Source organism: Zalophus californianus, chromosome 17 (genome assembly GCF_009762305.2).
Source record: "Zalophus californianus isolate mZalCal1 chromosome 17, mZalCal1.pri.v2, whole genome shotgun sequence".
Lineage (NCBI taxonomy): Eukaryota > Metazoa > Chordata > Mammalia > Carnivora > Otariidae > Zalophus > Zalophus californianus.
This window is the reverse complement of record NC_045611.1, coordinates 23,476,204-23,496,523: the sequence shown is the minus strand read 5'-3', so window position 1 is coordinate 23,496,523 and position 20,320 is coordinate 23,476,204. Positions and strand designations below refer to the sequence as shown.

The window sequence follows — 20,320 nt, the reverse complement described above, 5'->3', positions numbered from 1 at the left end:
TCACATACCGGGGGTCTATGTATAGAGAAGAGGAAAGTGGCATCCTTCCTTCCTTGTTAAAATTTTTATTTAATATTTGATTCTTGGTTTAAATGAGTCAGTTCATTGGAAAAGACTAGTCAAGCACAGTAGAATTCTCTATGTTGATGTTGATAGTGGTTTTCGTTTTGTGCGATGTTTTAAAAACCTCTTTCTAGAGGTGTTCTCAGTCTAGGTTATCACAGACTGAGTTTTTTAGTCGCTTGCCCTTGATTATTACTAATGATCTCCAGCTGCCTCATTTCTCAGGAAGCTGATCCCCTTTGAGTTCAGCCTTAAATCCATACCTTCCAGGCAAGGCAGACATTTCAGAGTCCCCTACATTCCTTTCCCTGAGGCTGTTTTAAAGCAGACATTAATGGTTGAAAATGCTGATATAACTATGAATTTAGTGCCCATGCTGTTGTTGACATTTTTCATGAGTGTGTGATCACCTCATAATGAATATTCTGATTTCAAAGTGAGTTAAGTGGTTTGGTGGTGTTATGAGAGATGACTGAAAGTGCATCTGTGCTGTACTTACATAAACACTATTTGATGTCGATAACAAATATGAATTTTGGAAAATGGTAAATATAAAAATGAGATCCTTGAGCCATTAAGAGTGAACTAGGAATGACTGTAATGAATCACATGAGTTCTGACTAGCACAAAAGATGCAAGGAATTCAGGAGTTGTTTGAACAACTTCATGTGTATCAACCAGTCAGTCGTATGTCCAAAGCTTATGTGAACAGTCAAAAATCTGATCTCTATGTAAATATGAACTCTGATAAACATACCTAAACAGATTCACTTGAGGATAAGGTAGTGGCAGTGGACAGATACACAACATAAACATTTCTTCACAGAATGAGTCATTCATTTTGATATGCAAAAATCATAAAACAAAGAATCAACTGCTTTTTTTTTATTTTGATTTCGCAGAGGAAAGATGATGAAACAATTCATTTTTTTTTCTGAGGATAAGAACTGCTGAGGAATCATTAAAACCTTGGAAACAGTCAAAATCCACATGGTAAACCTCCAGATTCCTGGAGGTCCAAAGGCATGCATATGTCAATATCACAAGTGAAGCCAATGTGGGATTTTTGAAATATCAATGCCATTGACTCTTTGAACTTGTGTGATGAGTTTTGCTTTTTCTTTGCATGAAATTTTTTTTTTTTAATTCTAAAGTATTTGACAGATTCTGTGTGATCAAAAACGTCTGGCTTAGAAGTCTACCTCACTCCAGGAATAATCTGGCCCACACAAACCATATCCTTGAAACTAACTTGTGCAAATTTTGATCAAACTCTGCCAACTCGATCTGCCAACTTAGCCAAATGATAATTACTGCCATATACACACACACTCTACCCTCAAAAGATTATAAATGAGAATGTCCAAAAGATATGATAGAGGCCAATTCTACATGATGAAATTAGGAAACATTTAGGTTAATGTTAGAATATTTTTAAGAGCATATCACTGCTAAAAGTGAATATTTTGATAATATTTACAACACCTTGGGTGTTTGAAATTGGTTTCAATGCTAGAATTTAATTTGGGGTGTGTGTGCACGCATGTATTTGTGTCTTATTTTGGGAAATGAAAATGACGCTAATCCTTCTGATACAGGAGAGTAGTCTAGGGGAAAATGTCCACGGTTTCACAGGAGGGTTACACATTGATCTTTTGTAATAATTAAAAGTATAGGGCTACGGTGCTATTCCTTTCTGTAGGTGAAAAAAAAATCTGACTCTTGTCAGGTAAGCTACTCGGCAAATAGTAAGTTTAATTCCTAACACCCACATGAGGCCCAAGAATAGTTGGATTAACAACTCCAGTGTCATGCTGTCAGCTGCTGTTTATTTAAATTAAAATGTCACCATCCAGAAATAAATTAGGAAGTTGAAAAACGATAAATTTCTTAAACATACAGTACTTTGGCACCTTGTTAAAATAAATCTATTACATTTGTGTTTTTTAGAACTTTACATAGACTATTTCCATTTTGACATTCAGAGTAGAGCAGGTTTTCTCTTTTTTTGTTCTTTTCTCTTCCTCCCTTCCTCCTTTTTCCTTCCTATTTCTCTATTTTTTGTCTACCTTCATTGTCCCTATCTATGCTACATTAGACTAGCTAAAAAAAAAATTTTCATAAATACACAATTTCAGATGCTTTACTTACACCTCTAAACCACGTTGTTCATCCTATGTTTCTCTAAATAGATCTACATTTTTACAGATTGCAAAATTCACTTTCTACCACTGGTCTTCCTGGCTTCCACTCTTAGGTGTTGTTCTTATGGTTGCCATGAAACAAATATGTCCTCCCCATGAGCTTTTCTCTTATCATAAGAAGGTTAAAATTTCGTCCCCATCTCTCGAAGATCTCCCTGTTTTAGCCATAGCCCAAGATATTTTAAGATAGTTATTTGGCTCTGGGTTCATGGCAAGCAGGGTGTTCACTTGAGGAGCCCATTTGGTCCTGAGTAGAGGGAATCAACCTCTCCAAAAGGCGGGGGGGGGGGGGGGGGGGGGAAGCTCCTTCTCCGTTCCCATTTGGATTTTTCCTGCCTGTGACTTTGCAGACCATAAATGATAAGATGCTCACTAGAATGCAGGTTAATCAAGTATGAGACCGTTGTATACAAACATATTCAGCATTAACAACATGGAGATATTTACTTGGCCGGGTTTTCCATTTTCACATAAAAATGCCTCATATTCGGATGCGAATTCAGGGGCGTTGTCATTGACATCCAGCACTTTAATAGCAACAGGCACTCGTGATATCTGACTGTGGTTCCCTATGGGAAAAAAAATAACATCAGCATTGAGGGTACTTCATTTTTAACGTGCAACTCAACTTTCTTCTTGAAAGCATGTGTGTCTGTTTCAACTTCCCTTAATTAGGGCGTTTTCAACATAGGGATGATGGAATCTGACCATTCAATAGGGGGGGAAAAACACGTGCTTGACTGCTTAAAGTATAAATTATGATTTCAAACACCGTTTGCTGGAGCTTAGCTTGGTGAAGACCATCTCTGAAAAACTTAGAGGTTTCCTTGATGAAGAAAGCTTTTAATTTTAATTATAAAATCCATTATACAAGAGAAAAAATTCCCTATGCAATAAAGATTTATCTTTGTTTATCTTGGGTAGAACACAAGTCATTTTTGTGCTATTACTGTATTTGGCGATATATTAAAGGTGAACATGAAAAACGCAGGAAAAGGCCAGAACCAAATCACTTGTCGAGTTTTCTTAACAATGATAAAGATAATATTAAAGATGGGGAACCATACCTTTTGTGAACTCTGTTTTTTTTCTTTTAATCAAAAATTGACCTTGGGATCTTTTTGGATAAGTCATTTTAATACTGTCATTTTCATAAGATTTTCATCAGTGTAAACAGATATTAATCTTCTCATCTTTCCAGGTCAATTCCAACAGCAGAGAATTTAATACATAATCCTTAATCCTTACATCCTTAAATTTTAAAAGTTACACACACACACACACACACACACACACAAATCTGGTGCACCAATACACTGTTGACTTCAGCCATGTGATGATTTTTCATTTGTAATATATGCAATACAGTTTGTACCATGTAACAATCTTTTGATCTCTTGTAAATTATATAGAATGCATTGGTGATGGCCAATTATTTATTTGTTTCTGTGGCACTGAATATTTATATGTAAGCCAAGAGGGGAGCAAGTGTGTGGCTTTTGAATATGAAGAAACAGACTTGCATTTGATGTATTAAAGTGATCTTTGTGATAACTGATTAAATTTAGAGCTCTAAACCCTTCACACACATTTTTTTTTTGTGAAATAGGAAAATATGTCTAAAGCACACACTAAATAATCATAGCCGTGTTATAGGTTTATAGTTAGTTAGACCCACTGGCAATGCTACAAGATTTGAATTTAGTTAACTAGCATGGCTACTCTCCAGTATTCTAATTTGATTAACTATGGATGGATGAAGATTACCCTGTGGAATTCCTACCACCTCAGTCATGGAACATAACCTCACTTCCCCCAAATCAAGCCAGTGGCCTTAAATGTCTTACCTGATAAATCCCTTTTCTTTTACTATCTTACCTCTAATAAATGAATTTGCTCCTCATTCAGAGAGGAACCATGGACCTCTCTGGTTTCGATGGAAAGGGAAGTTTTAAAAAAATGACACGATCCTAAGACAAGGAACTTAAATTTTATGCTTTATCCACTTGTATAAGGTGGATAAAGAAGGTACAAGGTATTTGAAATAGAGTACAATTATATCCTTAAAGATTTACCTCTTCTCTAGCCTGGCCGTGAGCTGAATATAGCAGCTGCTAGAGAGTAAAAGGGAATACAGTGTTCGCACTAAACAGCAATATTTGGGGCCCCAGCTTTGCCTTCTACTCCCTATGTGATCCTGAACAAGTGACTTAACCTCCTTTTATTCCAGAGAAAACTGAAACTGAAGAACTTTGTTTCCAGAATGGTTAAAAATAGGAGATAACAGGAGGGTAAAAATGAAGGGGGTGAAATCGGAGGGGGAGATGAACCATGAGAGACTATGGACTCTGAAAAACAAACTGAGGGTTCTAGAGGGGAGGGGGTGAGGGATGGGTTAGCCTGGTGATGGGTATTAAAGAGGGCACGTACTGCATGGAGCACTGGGTGTTACACGCAAACAATGAATCATGGAACACTACATCAAAACTAACGATGTAATGTATGGTGATTAACATAACATGATTAAAAAAAAAAAAAAAACCCAGATGTAGCTTTGGCATCCCAGACATGAGACCTTTGTATAGTATAATATTGATGAAGTTCAAAACAAAATATATTTGTTTAAGGTAACTAATCATTGCCACTTCTTCAAGAATACATACAGGTTTCTTAAAAATACTTATGAATGACCACTATTTGAAGTTTGAGTCCAAATATCAAATGCCAAAATGGATATATCCTTAACATTCTCAAAACTGCACTAAAAAATTGCCTCCCTGAGAGACTGAACAATTTAAATTCCATTTTTTTTTTCCTCATGGTACTATTTTCCCCAAGCAGAGTCCCTTTAACTGATTAATTTTATTTTATAATTCTCTGTATCTCAATTCTACAAACTATTGATAAATTATTTATGTAACATTCGTTTTCTCTTCCATATCCTAAACCAACTCTTGTGTATATAAAGGATCACAGGAGCCTTCTGTTACGTTTTTGTCTTCCATTTCTCTACCCTTCAGTTAACAAACAGCCAACCATCAACATAGGCTTAATAAACTACATATACAGTATAGACAGTGAAAAATAAGTGCACAGTCTTTGAAAACTGTAAATTACAAGGAAAAGCTATTCTTAAACATGATTTTGTTCCTAACCTTGTTGAGTCAGATTCATGGGCAATGGTTGATTGGGTCAAGTCTACCAACTGATACCCTTTGTTTTCCCTCTTATGCTGCACACACACCTGACAGGCAAACATGCATACACAGATTTTTTTCACCATTTTGGCAAGGGATGATTACGCTAAAGCCTGTGTTCTTTTCTCCTCTTTTCCTGATCTCAGCATTGTAAAAAAAATAATTATCTCTTACATCTAGATGGCCAACAGGTGGTAAGACTCCAGCAGAAAAGATAAAAGCTGCATGAGCTGCTTATTGGGCTCTAAACATTAAAGTAGTATACCTTTTCTTATATGTAGTGTCAGGGATAAGGTGGTATTTAACTATTCCAGGACTAAGAACCTTGGAATAGCATCATTATGATTATTTTTTTGTAATGTGGGATGGGAATCTGTCACTTCATCCTGTTAGAAGATCATGAATGACAGAAGGTTCTTCCAGTTATACTTAATTTGTCTTAGCACTTCCACAAGTAAATAATATCTTGTAATTTAATGGACAGTGGGCATTTCAGAAATGATAATATTTTCTTCTTTGTGGGGCATCTGGGTGGCTCAGTCAGTTAAGCGTCTGCCTTCAGCTCAGGTCATGATTCCAAGGTCCTGGGATCGAGTCCCACATCAGGCTTCCTGCTCTATGCAGGTTCTGCCTCTCCCTCTACCCCTTCCCCCTGCTTGTGATCTCTCTTTCTCTCCCTCTCTCTCAAATAAAATCTTTAAAAAATGTTTTCTTCTTTGTTTTGGCCTGTGGAAAACTCAGAACTCAATTTGCAATCTACCGCTCATAACTGTAAAGAACGTAATGGTGTGTATGTTGTGTATTATGTTTACTGAAATTTGGTGTATTTTTTACATTTATTTAATAATTGCCCAAATTTACTAAATTAATTTCTTACAAAGATAGTTGAATTGTATATATTTTTAGGTATTTCTTTTTAATTTAGTAGTTTATAGTATGTCTGATTAAAATAAAAGAAATAAAACCTAAACTGTATATCCTGGCACTGAAAAAGGATATGCTAGTGGATTATGACAAGACAGAATTTCTGTAGCCTTAGTGGTTACATAAAACATACTGGACAGTTAAGCCTAACTAACAATGTAACATCATCCCTTATCTTTGTAACTGTTGAATTCCTTGTTATCCTTTAAAATGCAGTCCAAACTACATCTCTTCCCAAAAGTCTTTTTAACAAACAATTCGGGTTTTATTTTTTATGTTGTTTTTGTTGTTGTTGTTGTTATTGTTACTTTTTGACTTGTGGCATGTCAGCAGGAGGAGCAACCCCATCCCATTTCCTGGAAAAATTGGTTAAAAAAAAAAAAGGTACATATTTTAAATTACAGTCTTTGGGAAAAGTCCTAAGGGCATATAGCAAATAAAAGCATTTATTCAAGAAAATCTACAAAACGTTGGTACGACAATCTGTGGTATTTGAACCAACACTTGATTACTCCTCCTCCTCTTAGAGGTCAGGAAGATGAGAAATACCCTCTGCACTGACCGAACCAAGAACACAGGGCTCCCTCTCCCCGAAGCTGCTAGTCAAGGACTCTACACCCAGGAGGGGCCGGATGTTAGCATTTCTCATCCTGCTCAGATCCCTGTTGCTGAGACTAAGTTTTGGGCAATGCAGGTGGGGCTTGCATTCTTCCACCAAGTCCCTAATCATGCGACACAGTTCTACATCGGACAAGGCATCCCTAAGAATCCTGGGTCCTGATCTATCTTGCCATGGTTCATAAGGAGAGGTTTCATGCCCAGAGAAGTGAACCAAAAAGACTCAAGGCTATTCCCCCCTCCCCCCAAACACAGGACCCTCCACTCCTAAAGCAGAATGTCACTAGGAAAGAAGCTTCAGAGCCATGGCTTAGTCATTTGGTCTGGGGATGGGCAGGAGGGTGAAACATCAAGCAGAGAGCTCTGAATCTTTCAGAAAGAACTATTTGCCTTTTAAAGGAATGTGATAAAGTTGAAGCCCAGTGATGATCTCAAAATAGTGGAGGTTGTTGATAGTTGGTGGAGACCATCTGAAGAGCCAAGGACTTCTTTATCTGTGACTGAAGAACTCCAGTCTCTGCCTCAGTCTTCACAGGGATATTTCTTCCTCTTACCATGTCTTCTACTTTTCTATCTCTAATAAAAACAGTCGTTACTATATCTAGGGCCTACCCCAGTAATCTAGGTTGATCTCATTTTATAATCTATAATTTAATTATATCTACAAATACCCTTTTTCCAAATAGCACATTCATAGGTTTCTGGGGATAGGACCTGGACATATTTTTTGGGGGTGGGGGGCACCATTTAAGCCACGATATTCCCTCTTCCCAAAAGCTAGGACATTTGTGACTGAATAGGATGATACTCTCCCAAACCAGTTCCTGTCGTAAAAAAACAAGGATATGTGAAATTTACTTGTACATGCTTCTTTGAATTCATTTTTCAATATATAATATAAAAGCTCAAGGAGGTTTAAAAAGCTCATAATTCCCTCGTGAGATGTTTGATAACACCCTTTTGTCATTCATTCATTTATTCTTTGATCACTCTTTAGTTATCCAGTAAATAATTTCATTTGTATTCCCAGTTACTAAGCAAAGCTATAAGCAAGGAATCCACAGTACCCTAGCAGATACATTATAATGGTTAGTTTACACCTTCATCCGTCCTACAAAATACTCCTTTACAAAATGCTGCAGAAGGTCACAGGAGACAGACATTGTCCTATAGTCACAGGAAAGATTTAAACAAGGAAATGACCTTTGAATTAGTTTTAAATAATGAATACAAGTACCCTAGGTAAAGAAAGGTGGACACATCTTTCAGACAGAGTTAGCCACATTTGAAAAGGCCCAGAAGCCCAGAGAGGATGCCATCACAATAAATCAGTAGCCCCAGTAGTGAGAGCATCCAGAGAAGCGGCTGGTGGTGACGCCAGGACACAAAGTTGAGGCCAAATCAGGAACAGTCTTCTGTTACATACTGAGTATGGGCTATATCATATGATCATGGTCAAGCCATTAAAATATTCTTGATGAAATTTACAATTTTTAAAATGTTAGCATAAAGCAGACAGGCAAGAAAAGTTAGGGTTGATTTTATCTCGTTTTCCTAAGTATATGAGTATCTCAGAAATATATTATTTCTTGAAACTGTTAAAACTGGGAGAAAAACAATGAAATAAGAAAACTAGTGCCTCATGTCCCCCAAATACCCCCAAACGTGTTACCATTATCTACATTAGATGAACATGCATGATTGAAATTGCACATGTCATATTTAAGTGAAGATTCACTTTTATCTAAACTAATGAAATGATGGCAGTTCAAATTTTAAAGATATAGGAGCAATAAAATTAATTAGATAAGCTTCTGAGGAAATTATTCATGTCCTTTGTGACTGGCCCCAAAATGTTTGCCTTTCATCTGATACACAAACATTAAATATAAAGATATTATAATTAGAAACTTGATTAGCATTCATTAAAGATGAATTTTCTAAACACAAGAGATGCAACACAGTGGCCTGGAAGGAAAAGCCTGTTTCAGTTGGCCACATAAGTGAGACTCTTTTCACATACGATGGGAGGGGGAAAAAAATGAAATGGCACCTAGTGTAAACAACTCCTTGACTTCTACCATTTGAATCGTAGTGACTTCCTGTCACCTCTCTGTCAGAGAGCCACATGAATTGCCCATTAATTTTGCCCTTTCATAATCAAAGGTAGTGGAATACTGCCAAGTCTAAGTTACTTGGGAATTTGCTTCTAACTAGTTTCCATGAGCTGTTTTTGCAGGCATCGATTGAAATAAACAGCCTCTCCTTTTCAGACTGTAAGAGAAAAAAATGATTTGACAAATTTAGATATACTGGTGGGGCTCAATAAGTAATTCTTGAGTCTTCTACAAGGAGAAGGGTGGAAGCCACAAGCAGTAAATTACAGTCAACAGGGGAATGCAAAATAGGAGAATTTATAATTGAATAAGGAGGAGAGGAATGAAGGTTTATAAAATAGAAATAGGAACTGAATCTGTGATAAAAAGATAGCAAGTTAGGAAATTTAAAACAAAACTGATGAGAATGTTGAAAGAAAGTCTTGGAAAATAATTTCAGTAGCAGATTTCGGCTTTCTCGTGGCTAAAGATAAAACTTTTTGAGATCTATTATGCCCATCAATGATACGATAATTTCTAAATTGCTAGTGGATGGTTTACCAATCCATAGGTTAGTAAATAGGAACAACTTAGAATATAATTAACCAATAGATACCAGCAGGGTAAAAATGCTCCTGGGGATATTAGGTTTTTCTCTTGACAATATGATTCTCACGTGCTACCCTTTCACTGTCATGGCAACAGTATTGGTTCAGACAGTCTTTTGACCCCCTCCAATATATACCAAGAAATTTCCGCCTTCTAAAATGCATCATGGGTGGGGCACCTGGGTGGCTCAGTTGGTTAGGCGACTGCCTTCGGCTCAGGTCATGATCCTGGAGTCCCGGGATCGAGTCCCACATCGGGCTCCCTGCTCAGCAGGGAGTCGGCTTCTCCCTCTGACCCTCTTCCCTCTCGTGCTCTCTCTCTCTCATTCTCTCTCTCAAATAAATAAATAAAATCTTAAAAAAAAATAAAATGCATCATGGGAGCAGTTAACCACCAGAATTTTTATAATTTTTTGTCGTAGTATTGTGAAAATTTAAGTGAGCCAAACTATGAAGAGGAGGCATTCTATTTTACTCCTTAAAAATCTGTCATATTTACAGAGTAGTTTAGAATTAAATTGGGACTTCAGTCAGATAGGGGCTTTAGTATCAAATAAATAAAGCCCATAAATCATACTCTTCTATTACCTAAATAGTAGTGCTCTCAGGAAAGGGAGAGAAGTGCTCTCTCTCCCTGAGAAAGTTGTGGACTTAGACATATTTCAAAATGGCTTAAACTCCCTGGAGAAATTGACTCCTAGGGGTGACTTTGGCTCAAGTCCTCACTGACCCTGGTCTGGTTTTCCTAACTAACAGCTAAAACGCATGCTACCTGGCTACAGTATTTTCAAATGCTCTCCAAATGGGGAGAAAAATGTGCAGCTCCCTTATTACATTACTCTTTTGTGAACCTGGAAATTGTAGAGTCCTGCATAATCACGTGGCAAGTTCTCCACTCCCCCCCTTCCTGCCTGTCTGCAGCAACCCTCATTATCCTTTTCCTCAGATCAGGAGGTGAGGCCCTTAAAACTAAGTAATTTATGCTTGTACAGTTTTGATGCCGTGGGAAAAAAGTTTTCAAGCCATTGACATGAGCACTAACTTTTTGAACCTCTTGGATTCTGTATTTTTATTAACTGTAAAACTTTACCAGTCACATTCTAAATAGAGAAAACATCTATGACTGTTTATAAATGAAAAATCAATACTAATGAGGAGAGAGCTATTACATTTTCCATTTTATTAGCATCTATTAGAAAATATTACATTTAATTGTTGAGGCTTACAAATTTGGTTTCCTCTCTTGTCTATATGCTTTTGTTTTTGCACGTATGTGTGTATGCATGTGTGATTTTTAGTTTGTTGTTTGACATGTGCTGCTCCATTCTACTGTGTATTGTTTTTGCCCAATTTGTGATTCAAATACTGACTTTTTCTGATAACAGCCCTAAATACACGTTTCTAGCTTTCTTACACAACTCCTCTTTCTCCCAACTGTAACAGATAAGGAAATAAAATTCTGTGTTGAGTTTCTAACTCCCATGTCCTCTTTGATAATCTAAATCTTTGCAAAAATCTCTCATTCTACTCTGCCAACAAAATTGCATTATGCCTCTATTACCGAATCCTCAGTGGTTTTTCTTTTCTCTCTAATTATTTCAGATAGGATTGATTCAAGATTATTGGAACTGAATATCTTGAAGTAACTTTGACAGTGCAATTCAGTTTAAATCCCTTATATATTCAAATCTTAATTAGGGAGACTCATACTTACAGAGGGATTAATGTAAACATGTATCCAATATTCCGTTTAAATGTTCATTCAGGACCAGCTTAAAACAACAGTGTGCCCCAATACATAGACATGCATACATACGTGCATGCACACAGGACCAAATACACTCTATTAGAGAAGAAAACTAATACTGTCAACTTCCCAGCATTTGTTGCCTGATCTGTTATGTACCGTCTTTTGGGGTTTTGTTGGGTACTGTGAAGATACTTTCTCTCAAATGTAAATATGAAATCAGTCTGTATAACTGAAATATCTTAGTATGTAGTAAAGAAGTGTCCATTCTTGAACATCCAATGAGTCTAAAATAAGGGTATATTACATAGACTCCAGTTATCTTGTCCATATGTACTCAAAGCTAAGAAGTGGTAAAGCTGAAATGTGTGAATCCAGGGCAATGTGACCAACAAATCAGGAAACAAACAGAAACAAACATTATTAAAACATAATACTTAGAAAACATAATCCTGAGTAGAACATTTTCAGTATGAATCTCTCCTCAAACAATATGACCAAATAAACCAATAAACAGTATTTAAAAAGGTTTGATGTTTCCATTAACATGAAATTTTCTATTAGTGAATTTATATATAAAAACATAATAGCCATATTAAAACAAAAACCTGGGGTGACTCCCTTAAGTTTCTGGTGTGGGGTCAACTTTCGTACTTGAAGTCACCTATGCAAACAATGAGGCATATAAATCTTAAGGTTTTATTCCAGTATAATTTTATAACCTAAACAAACCCCTGTAACCACCATTCAGATCAACACATCCGGCATAACCAGCTCCTCAAAAGCCTTTTATGTACCCCATACCACTCATTATGACTCTTAGGGTAACCTCTTCTCTTACTATTTTAATATGACATTAAATTACCTTCTTCAGAATGTTATAAAAATTGAATTAATATATTATACACACTGGCCTCTTTATCTCTATATAATATTGTGAAATGATTAGTTGTATACAACCCTAGTTCATTTTTCCCATTGTTTTATGGGATTTTATAATTTGATTGAATAAATATACCACAACTTATTTTTCTCTTACTGGTGGACATTTGGGTATTTCAGTTTCAGGCTGTTGGAAAAGTACTACTATAAATATTTTGTGTATATCTTTTGGTACATAAATGAAGTGAGCTATATTGTATACTCAGGAATAAAGTGAAAGATGATCGGATATACATTCTTTCAATTTTAGTGTAGGTGTCCAAATATTTTTCTAATGTGGATGTACCACTTTACACTCTGACCAGCAATGTGTAAAAGTTCAGGCCACTGCAAGCCTTGAACACCACTTGGTAAAGCCAGTTATTTATTATTCATTTTTAATTTTAGCCATTGTAGAGATACACAACTGTATTTCACTTAGGTCCTAATTTGCAATATCTTGATGATTTGATGCTAAGAAACTATGATGGTAAATATGTCTACTTGGATATCCTCTTCTGTGAAGTCGCTGTTCAGGTTCTTGCCATTTTGTAATGGGGTTGTTTGTTTTTCTAACTGATATGCACATTATATGTTATCAATATGAGTCCTTTGCTACATGGGGTATCACCAGACCTTTTCCCACTGTGTGGCTTGATTTTTCACTCTCTTTGGAGACACAACTTCTGTAATTTCTCTCGCTAATGTTTTGTAGGTTTCTGTTCAAAGGTCTTTCACATCATTCTTTAGATTCTGTTACTTCAGTTGAAGTCTTTTTACTATTATAAGTAGTATTTTTTTCTCTATTGCTAAAAAATAAAATCTGATTACTTTAGAACTCTAATCATGTAAACTTTTAAAAGTTCAACTGTAGATTTCTTTTTAATTTTTATGCATTCTATCAATCATGTCTGTGATGAGTGACAATTTATTTCTCTTTTTCCAATATTTTCACTTTTACTTCTTGTATCTTACTCTACTGGCTAAAACCTTCAATATAATTGAATAAAGTAGTAATAGTAGACAACCTTATCTCATTTGCAATTTCAGGGAGAAAGTTTTCATTCTTTTAGTCATATTTGCTATGTTTGTTTTTTGTTTTCTTGTAGCAACCCTTTATCAGATTAAATTCCCCGCTATTTCTAGGGTTCCAAGAGCTTTTTTTCATGAACAAGAGATGGATATATATATACTTTTCTGCATCTATTGAGATTGATGATAGGAATTTAGTTTCTCTGAATATTTTAATTTACATTAATAGATTGTTTTCAAATGTTATAACCTGTCCTTGTATTACCTAGTTGTAGTATTATATTTTTGTATTAGTGGTATTGATTTGCTAATACATTACATAGAATTTTGTTTATGAGAAGCAGATTGTTATGTCTCCTTTCATATAATATGCTCATCAGGTTTTAGCATTAAGATTAGGCTGGCTTCGTGACACGAGGTAAAAAATGCTCCCTCTTTTACCTCTCTCTGATAAAGCTTGTGTCTGGTTCATTTGGGCATGACGATTTGTGTTAAAAGTTAGTAATTATGGATTCATTTATTCAGTAGAGAAAGTGATAAGTCTACTTTTGCTTTTCTATTATTTATGCCAGTTTGCAAAGACTACATTTTTAACTTACTAGCTTATTTCATATGTAGTTTAAGCCTTATGGGCATAAATAAGTTCATAATGTCCAATTATTACCTTTTTAACATCTATAGAGTCTGTAATAATGTCCCCTTTGATATTGGTAACTTGTACCTTTTCTATTTTTCCTTGCAAGATTCGGTTAACTTTATTCATCTTTACAAATGTACAGCTTTTGTTTTTGTTGAATTTCTCTACGGTATCGGTTTCCAATTTCATTATACTCTATCCTGTATTTACTTAAAAGATTTATTTATTCAAGAGAGCGAGAGTATGGGAGAAGAGACCGAGGGAGACAGAGTCTCATGCAGACTTCGTGTTGAGCGTGAGCTTGATGTGGAACTAGAATTTAAGACCCTGAGCTCTTGACCTGAGTGGAAACCAAGAATGGGTCGCTTAACCGACTGTGCCACCCAAACACCCCCTATCCTATATTTATTTCCACGTTTCTACTAGTTTTTAGATTTCTGTTCACTTTTAGCCTATTGGAAGCAGGTGCTTAGGTAACTGATTTTTAGCATTTCTTTTTTTTTCCAGTATAGACCTTTTAGACTCCTTTCCCTCTAGGCTCTGTGTTAGCTATGTCCGACAAGGTTTGCCATGTCATGGTTTTGTTATCTTTGATTTTTAAAATGTGCTAATTCCCTTTGTGATTTTATTCTGTTTCCCATGGATTAAATAGAAGTGTGTGGCTTAATTTCCAATACTTGGGGATACTTGTAGTTTAGTGTGAGTGTGTGTGTGTGTGTGTGTGTGTGTGTGTGTGTGTTTTCCTGGTTGAATGCCATTGTGTTAGAAAAGCATACTTTACAAGAGGTGAAACTTGCTTTATGGCCCAGTTTTTGGACATAGTGGGTAAATATTTCAAGTGTGTTTTGAGCAGAACATTTTTTGTAATTTTGAGTGCAGTGTTTTAGACATTTCAATTAGAAAAGATTACAAATGACAGTATTCAAACACTATCCTTGTAATTTTGTTTTTTGGTGTTTTTTTGTTTTGGTCTTTTTGGGGGGCTACTTTGATGAGCAGAGAGTTGGGGTAAAACTCTATCTACATCTATTGATTTATTTTTCCCTTTGTTTCTGTTTTTTTTTTTACTCTATATACTTGGGAAATACATTATTAGGAACATATAAATTTAAGTTTTTTATATCTTCCTGATGAATTTAATGATCATTATGAAATTTTTCTCTTTATTTTTGGTAGTATCTCTTTCTTCCTACTCTGTAGCTGAACTACTTTGTTTTGAATTGGCATGATTGAGCTTCCTTTAATCCTCGGAGTCCTTACGTGTCCTTTATTGATTTCACTCATATGTGGAATTTAAGAAAGAAAACAGATGAACATATGGGAAGGAAAAAGAAAGAGTCTCTTAACTATAGAGAAAAAACTGAGGGTTACTAGAGGGGCGGGGCGTGGGGGAATGGGCTAAAAGAGTGATGGGTATTAAGGAGGGCACCTACTGGGCGCCTGGGTGGCTCATTTGGTTAAGCGACTGCCTTCGGCTCAGGTCATGATCCTGGAGTCCTGGGATCGAGTCCCGCATCGGGCTCCCTGCTCAGCGAGGAGTCTGCTTCTCCCTCTGACCCTCCCCCGTCTCATGTACTCTCTCTCTCATTCTCTCTCTCTCAAATAAATAAATAAATAAATAATCTTTAAAAAAAAAAAAGAGGGCACCTGCTGTGATGAGCAGTGGGAGTTATATTTAAGTGATGAATCACTGAATTCTCCTGAAACCAATATTACAGTATTTGTTAATTAGATAGGATTTAAGTAAAAATTTGAGGGGAAAAAAAAGTTACCATAGTTAAGAAATGTGATTCAAGTATTAGTTGCTTTCTTTTCCATAGGTTTTCTTTTCCAAGATTGCTTCAGCTCTTGGGGGCCTGGTGGCTCAGTAGGTCAGCTCAGGTCATGATCTCTGGGTTGTGAGACTGTGCCCTATGTTCGGTTTTTAATTTTTTATACTTTTCCTTCATCAATTCTTTACTATTTTTCCTTTCTGTATTCTTTTGGATTGATAAATTTTAATTTTTCCATTTCCCCATTAGCCAGTTAGTTACATAGACTTCTATGAATACTACTTTAGTGGTAACATTAAATATCATTTATTTTTTATATTATTACCAGTATAGGTTACATACAGTGTTTTTTTAGTTTCAGGTTTACAATATAATGACTCCACAACTCTACACACTACTCAGTGCCCATCAAGGTAAGTGCGCTCTTGATCCCCTCATCTGTTCCAGCCATCCCGCTGCTCCCAACTCGTCTCTGGTAACTATCTGTTCTCCATAGTTAAGAGTCTGGTTTTTGGTTTGTTTCTTTATTTTCCATTAATAGTATGTTTTGTTTCCCAAATCCCACATATGAGTGAGATCATATGGTATTTGTCTTTCTCTGACTGATTTCACTCAGCATTATACTCTCTAGATCCATCTATATCGTTGCAAATGGCAAGATTTCATTCTTAATTATGGCTGAATTATATATATTTAATACATAAATTATGAATTATGTTATTTATAAATATAAATATATTTTATAGATATGCACACACACACACACAAACACTTCTTTATCCATTCATCTATCAGTGGGCACTTGGATTGCTTCCAAAATTTGGCTATTGTAAAAAATGCAGTGAACATAGGGGTACATGTATCTTTTCAAATTAGTGTTTTTGTATTCTTTAGGTAAATACCCAGTAGTGTGATTAATAGGTCATAGGGTGGTTCAATTTTGAATTTTTTCAGGAACCTCCATACTCTTTTCCTCAGTCGCTGCATCCATTTGTATTCCCACCAACAGTGCACAAAGGTTCCTTTTTCTCCACATCCTCAACAAAACTTGTTGTTTGTTGTTTTTCATTTTAGCCATTCTGACAGGCATGATGTGATGTCTCATGGTAGTTTTGATTTGCATTTCCCTGGTGATGAATGATGTTGAGCATCTTTTCATGTGTCTGTTGGCCATCTGCATTTCTTCTTTAGAGAACTATCTGTCCATGTCTTCCGCCTGTTTTTTAAATTGGATTATTTGTTTTTCGGGTCTTGATTTATTTTTATATTTTGGATACTAACCCTTTATCAACTATGTCATTTGCCATTTAGTGGGTTGTCTTTTCGTTTTGTTGACAGTTTCCTTTGCTATGCAGAAGCTTTTTATTTTGATGTAGTCTGAACAATTTTATTTTTGCTGCCTTAAGAACATACATCTAGGAAAATTTCATGGCCAAGTTCAGAGAAATTACTGTCTGTGCTCCCTTCTAGGATTTTTAGTTTCCGCTACCACATATAGGTCCTTAATCCGCTTTGGGTTTTTTTTGTGTGTGTGATGAAAGACAGTCATCCAGTTCCATTCTATTGCATGTAGCTGTCCAAACTTCCCAGCACCATTTGTTAGAGACTTTTTCCCTTTGTATATTCTTGCCTCCTTTGTCAAAGATGAATTGACCACATGATTGTGGGTTTAATTCTGAGTTTTCTATTCTGTTCCACTGATCTATTTGTCAATTTTTTTTTTTTTTTTTTTTTTTTTTTTTGGTGCCAGTAGCACACTGTTTTGATTACCACCGCTTTGTAGTGTAACTTAAGTCTAGAATGGTGATGTCTCCAGTTTAGGTTTTCTTTTCCAAGATTGCTTCAGCTCTTGGGGGCCTGGTGGCTCAGTAGGTCAGCTCAGGTCATGATCTCTGGGTTGTGAGACTGTGCCCTATGTTCGGCTCCACTCTGAGCATGGATCCTGCTTAAGATTCTCCCTCTGCCCTCCCTCCCCCCCACACTGCTGCCCAACTTTCACTTTCTCTAAAAAAAAAATTGGCTATTTGGAGTCTTTCGTAGTTCCATACAAACTTTAGAATTATTTGTATCAATTCTGTAAAAAATGCTGGTGGTATTTTGTAGGGATTACATTAGATCTGTAGATTGCTTTGGGCAGTATGGACATTTTAACAATACTAGTCTCCCAGTCCATGAGCATTTAATGTCTTTCCATTTATTTGTGTCTTCAGTTTCTTTCATCGGTGTTCTATAGTTTTCACAGTATAAGTCTTTGACTTCCTTGGTGAAGTTTATTCCTAGACATTTTATTATTTTGGGTGCAATTATAAATGGGATTGCCTTCTTAATTTCTCTTCTTCTTCATTATCCCTGTATAATAATGCAATTGATTTTGTATCCTGTGACTTTGAATTCATTTCTCAATTGTAGCAGTTTTTTGGTGGACTCTTTAGGGTTTTCTCTATACAGTATAATGTCAACTGCAAATAGTGGACCTTTTACTACTTCTTCCTTACCAGTCTGGATGTGCTTTCTTTCTTTTTGTTGTCTGATTGCTATGTCTAGGACTTTCCATACTATAATGGATAAAAGTGATGAGAGTGAACATCTTTACCTTGTTACTGACCTCAAGGAAAAAGCTCTCCATTTTTCCCCATTATGATATTCACAGTGGGTTTTTTGTAGATAGCCTTTATTAATTTGAGGCCTGCTCCCTCTAAACCTACTTTGTAGAGGGTTTTTATCATGAGTGGGTGTTGTAGTTTGTCCAGTGCTTTTTCTGTATATATGGAAATAATCATATGGGTTTTATGCTCTTAATGATACCATTTATGATTTTGATTCATTTGCAAATATTGATATTCAGTAAATCTCAGTAGATTGTGGTGAATTATTTTTTTAAATGTATTACTGTGTTCACTGATAGTATTTTACAAAAGATATTTGCATCTGTGTTCATCAGAGATACTGGCCTATAATTTTTTTTTTTTTTTTAGTAGTGTCCTTACCTAGTTTTGGTATCAGGGTAATGCTGGCCTCATAATGAATTTGGAAGTTTTCCTTCCTCTTCAATTTTTTTGCAGTAGTTTGGGAAGCAGAGATACTAGCTCTTCTTTAAATGTTTGGTAGAAATGAGCTGTGAAGCCGTCTGGTCCTGGACTTCGGTTTGGTGGGAGTTTTTGGATTACTGATTCAATTTCATTGCTGGTAGCTGGTCTGTTCAAATTTTCTATTTCTGTCTGCTTCAGCTTTGGTAGGTGATGTTTCTAGGAATTTATGTATTTTTTCCAGGTTGAATTTGTTGGCATAAAATTTTTCATAATATTCTCTCATAATCCTTATATCTGTGGTGTTGGTTATGTCTCCTCTTTCATTTTTGAATTTGAGTCTTCTCTCTCTGTTTCTCTTTCTTTTTTTTTAATGATTCTGAGTAAAAGTTAATTTGTTGATCTTTCCAAAGAACCAGCTCCTGGTCTCAGTGATTATCCTTTCTATTCTAGTGTAGTCTATTCTGTTCTGTTCTATTCTATTCTGATTCTAATCTAAATTCTGTTCTAATTCTATTCTAATTCAATTCTAATTATATTCTATTCTAATTGTATTCTATGCTATGCTATTATTATCCTTTTAGTTTCTACTTGTTCTGGTTTTGAGTTTTATTTGTTCTTTTTCTAGGTCCTTTAGAGGTGTAAGGTTAGGTTGCCTGAGATTCCTCTTGCTTCTTGAGGTAGGCCTGTATTGCTATAAATTTCGTTCTGAGAACAGCTTTTGCTGCATCCTAAAGATTTGGGACCACTGTGTTTTCATTTTCAATTTTTTCCATATAATGTTTTATTTCTTCTTTGATTTCTAGATTGACCCTTTCATCGTTTAGTAGTATGTTATTTAACGTCCATGTACTTGTGCTCTTTCTAGACTTTTGTTGTGCTTGATTTCTAGTTTCATAGCATTGCGGTCAGAAAAGGTGCACAGTATAACTTGGATCTTTTTGAATTTGTTTTACTTCTTTTGTGGCCTAATACATGTTCTATTCTGGCAAATATACCATGTGCACTTGAAAAGAATGTATATTCTGTGGCTGCCTAGGAGGTAAATTTCTAAAGAAATCTGTTAGCTTCATCTGGTCCAAGGTGTCTTTCAAAGCCACTGCTTCCTTGTTGATTGCATGAATGATCTAGCCATTGATGAAGGATGGGGTGTTAAAGCCCCTTACTATTATTGTATTGCTATCAATAACTTCTTGTATGTTTGTTATTAACTCCTTTATGTATTTGGGTACTCCCATTTTGGGTGCATAAATATTTACAATTGCTATATCATCTTGCTGGATTCTTCCCTTTAATAATATAGTGTCCTTTGTCCCTTGTTACGGTCTTTAAAATCTATTTTCTGACGTTAGTATTGCTATCCTGGCTTTCTTTTCACATGTGCATGATAAATGCTTCCATCCCTTCACTTTTTTTTTTTTTTAAAGATTTTATTTATTTATTTATTAGAGAGCGAGCGAGCAACAGCATGAGAG

At 35.7% G+C, this 20,320-nt stretch overlaps 1 protein-coding gene across 10 annotated transcripts in view; it reads right to left on the bottom strand.

Moving 5' to 3' along the window:
- The window catches only part of CDH8 (cadherin 8), a 351,388-nt gene that overhangs the window by 61,361 nt on the left and 269,707 nt on the right, over window positions 1-20,320 (bottom strand). For all 10 annotated transcript variants that reach the window (XM_035725208.1, XM_035725212.1, XM_035725213.1 and 7 more), the window contains one exon: window positions 2,715-2,836. In XM_035725208.1, coding sequence (XP_035581101.1) covers window positions 2,715-2,836 — 122 coding nt within the window. The remainder of the gene's footprint in view (window positions 1-2,714; window positions 2,837-20,320) is intronic.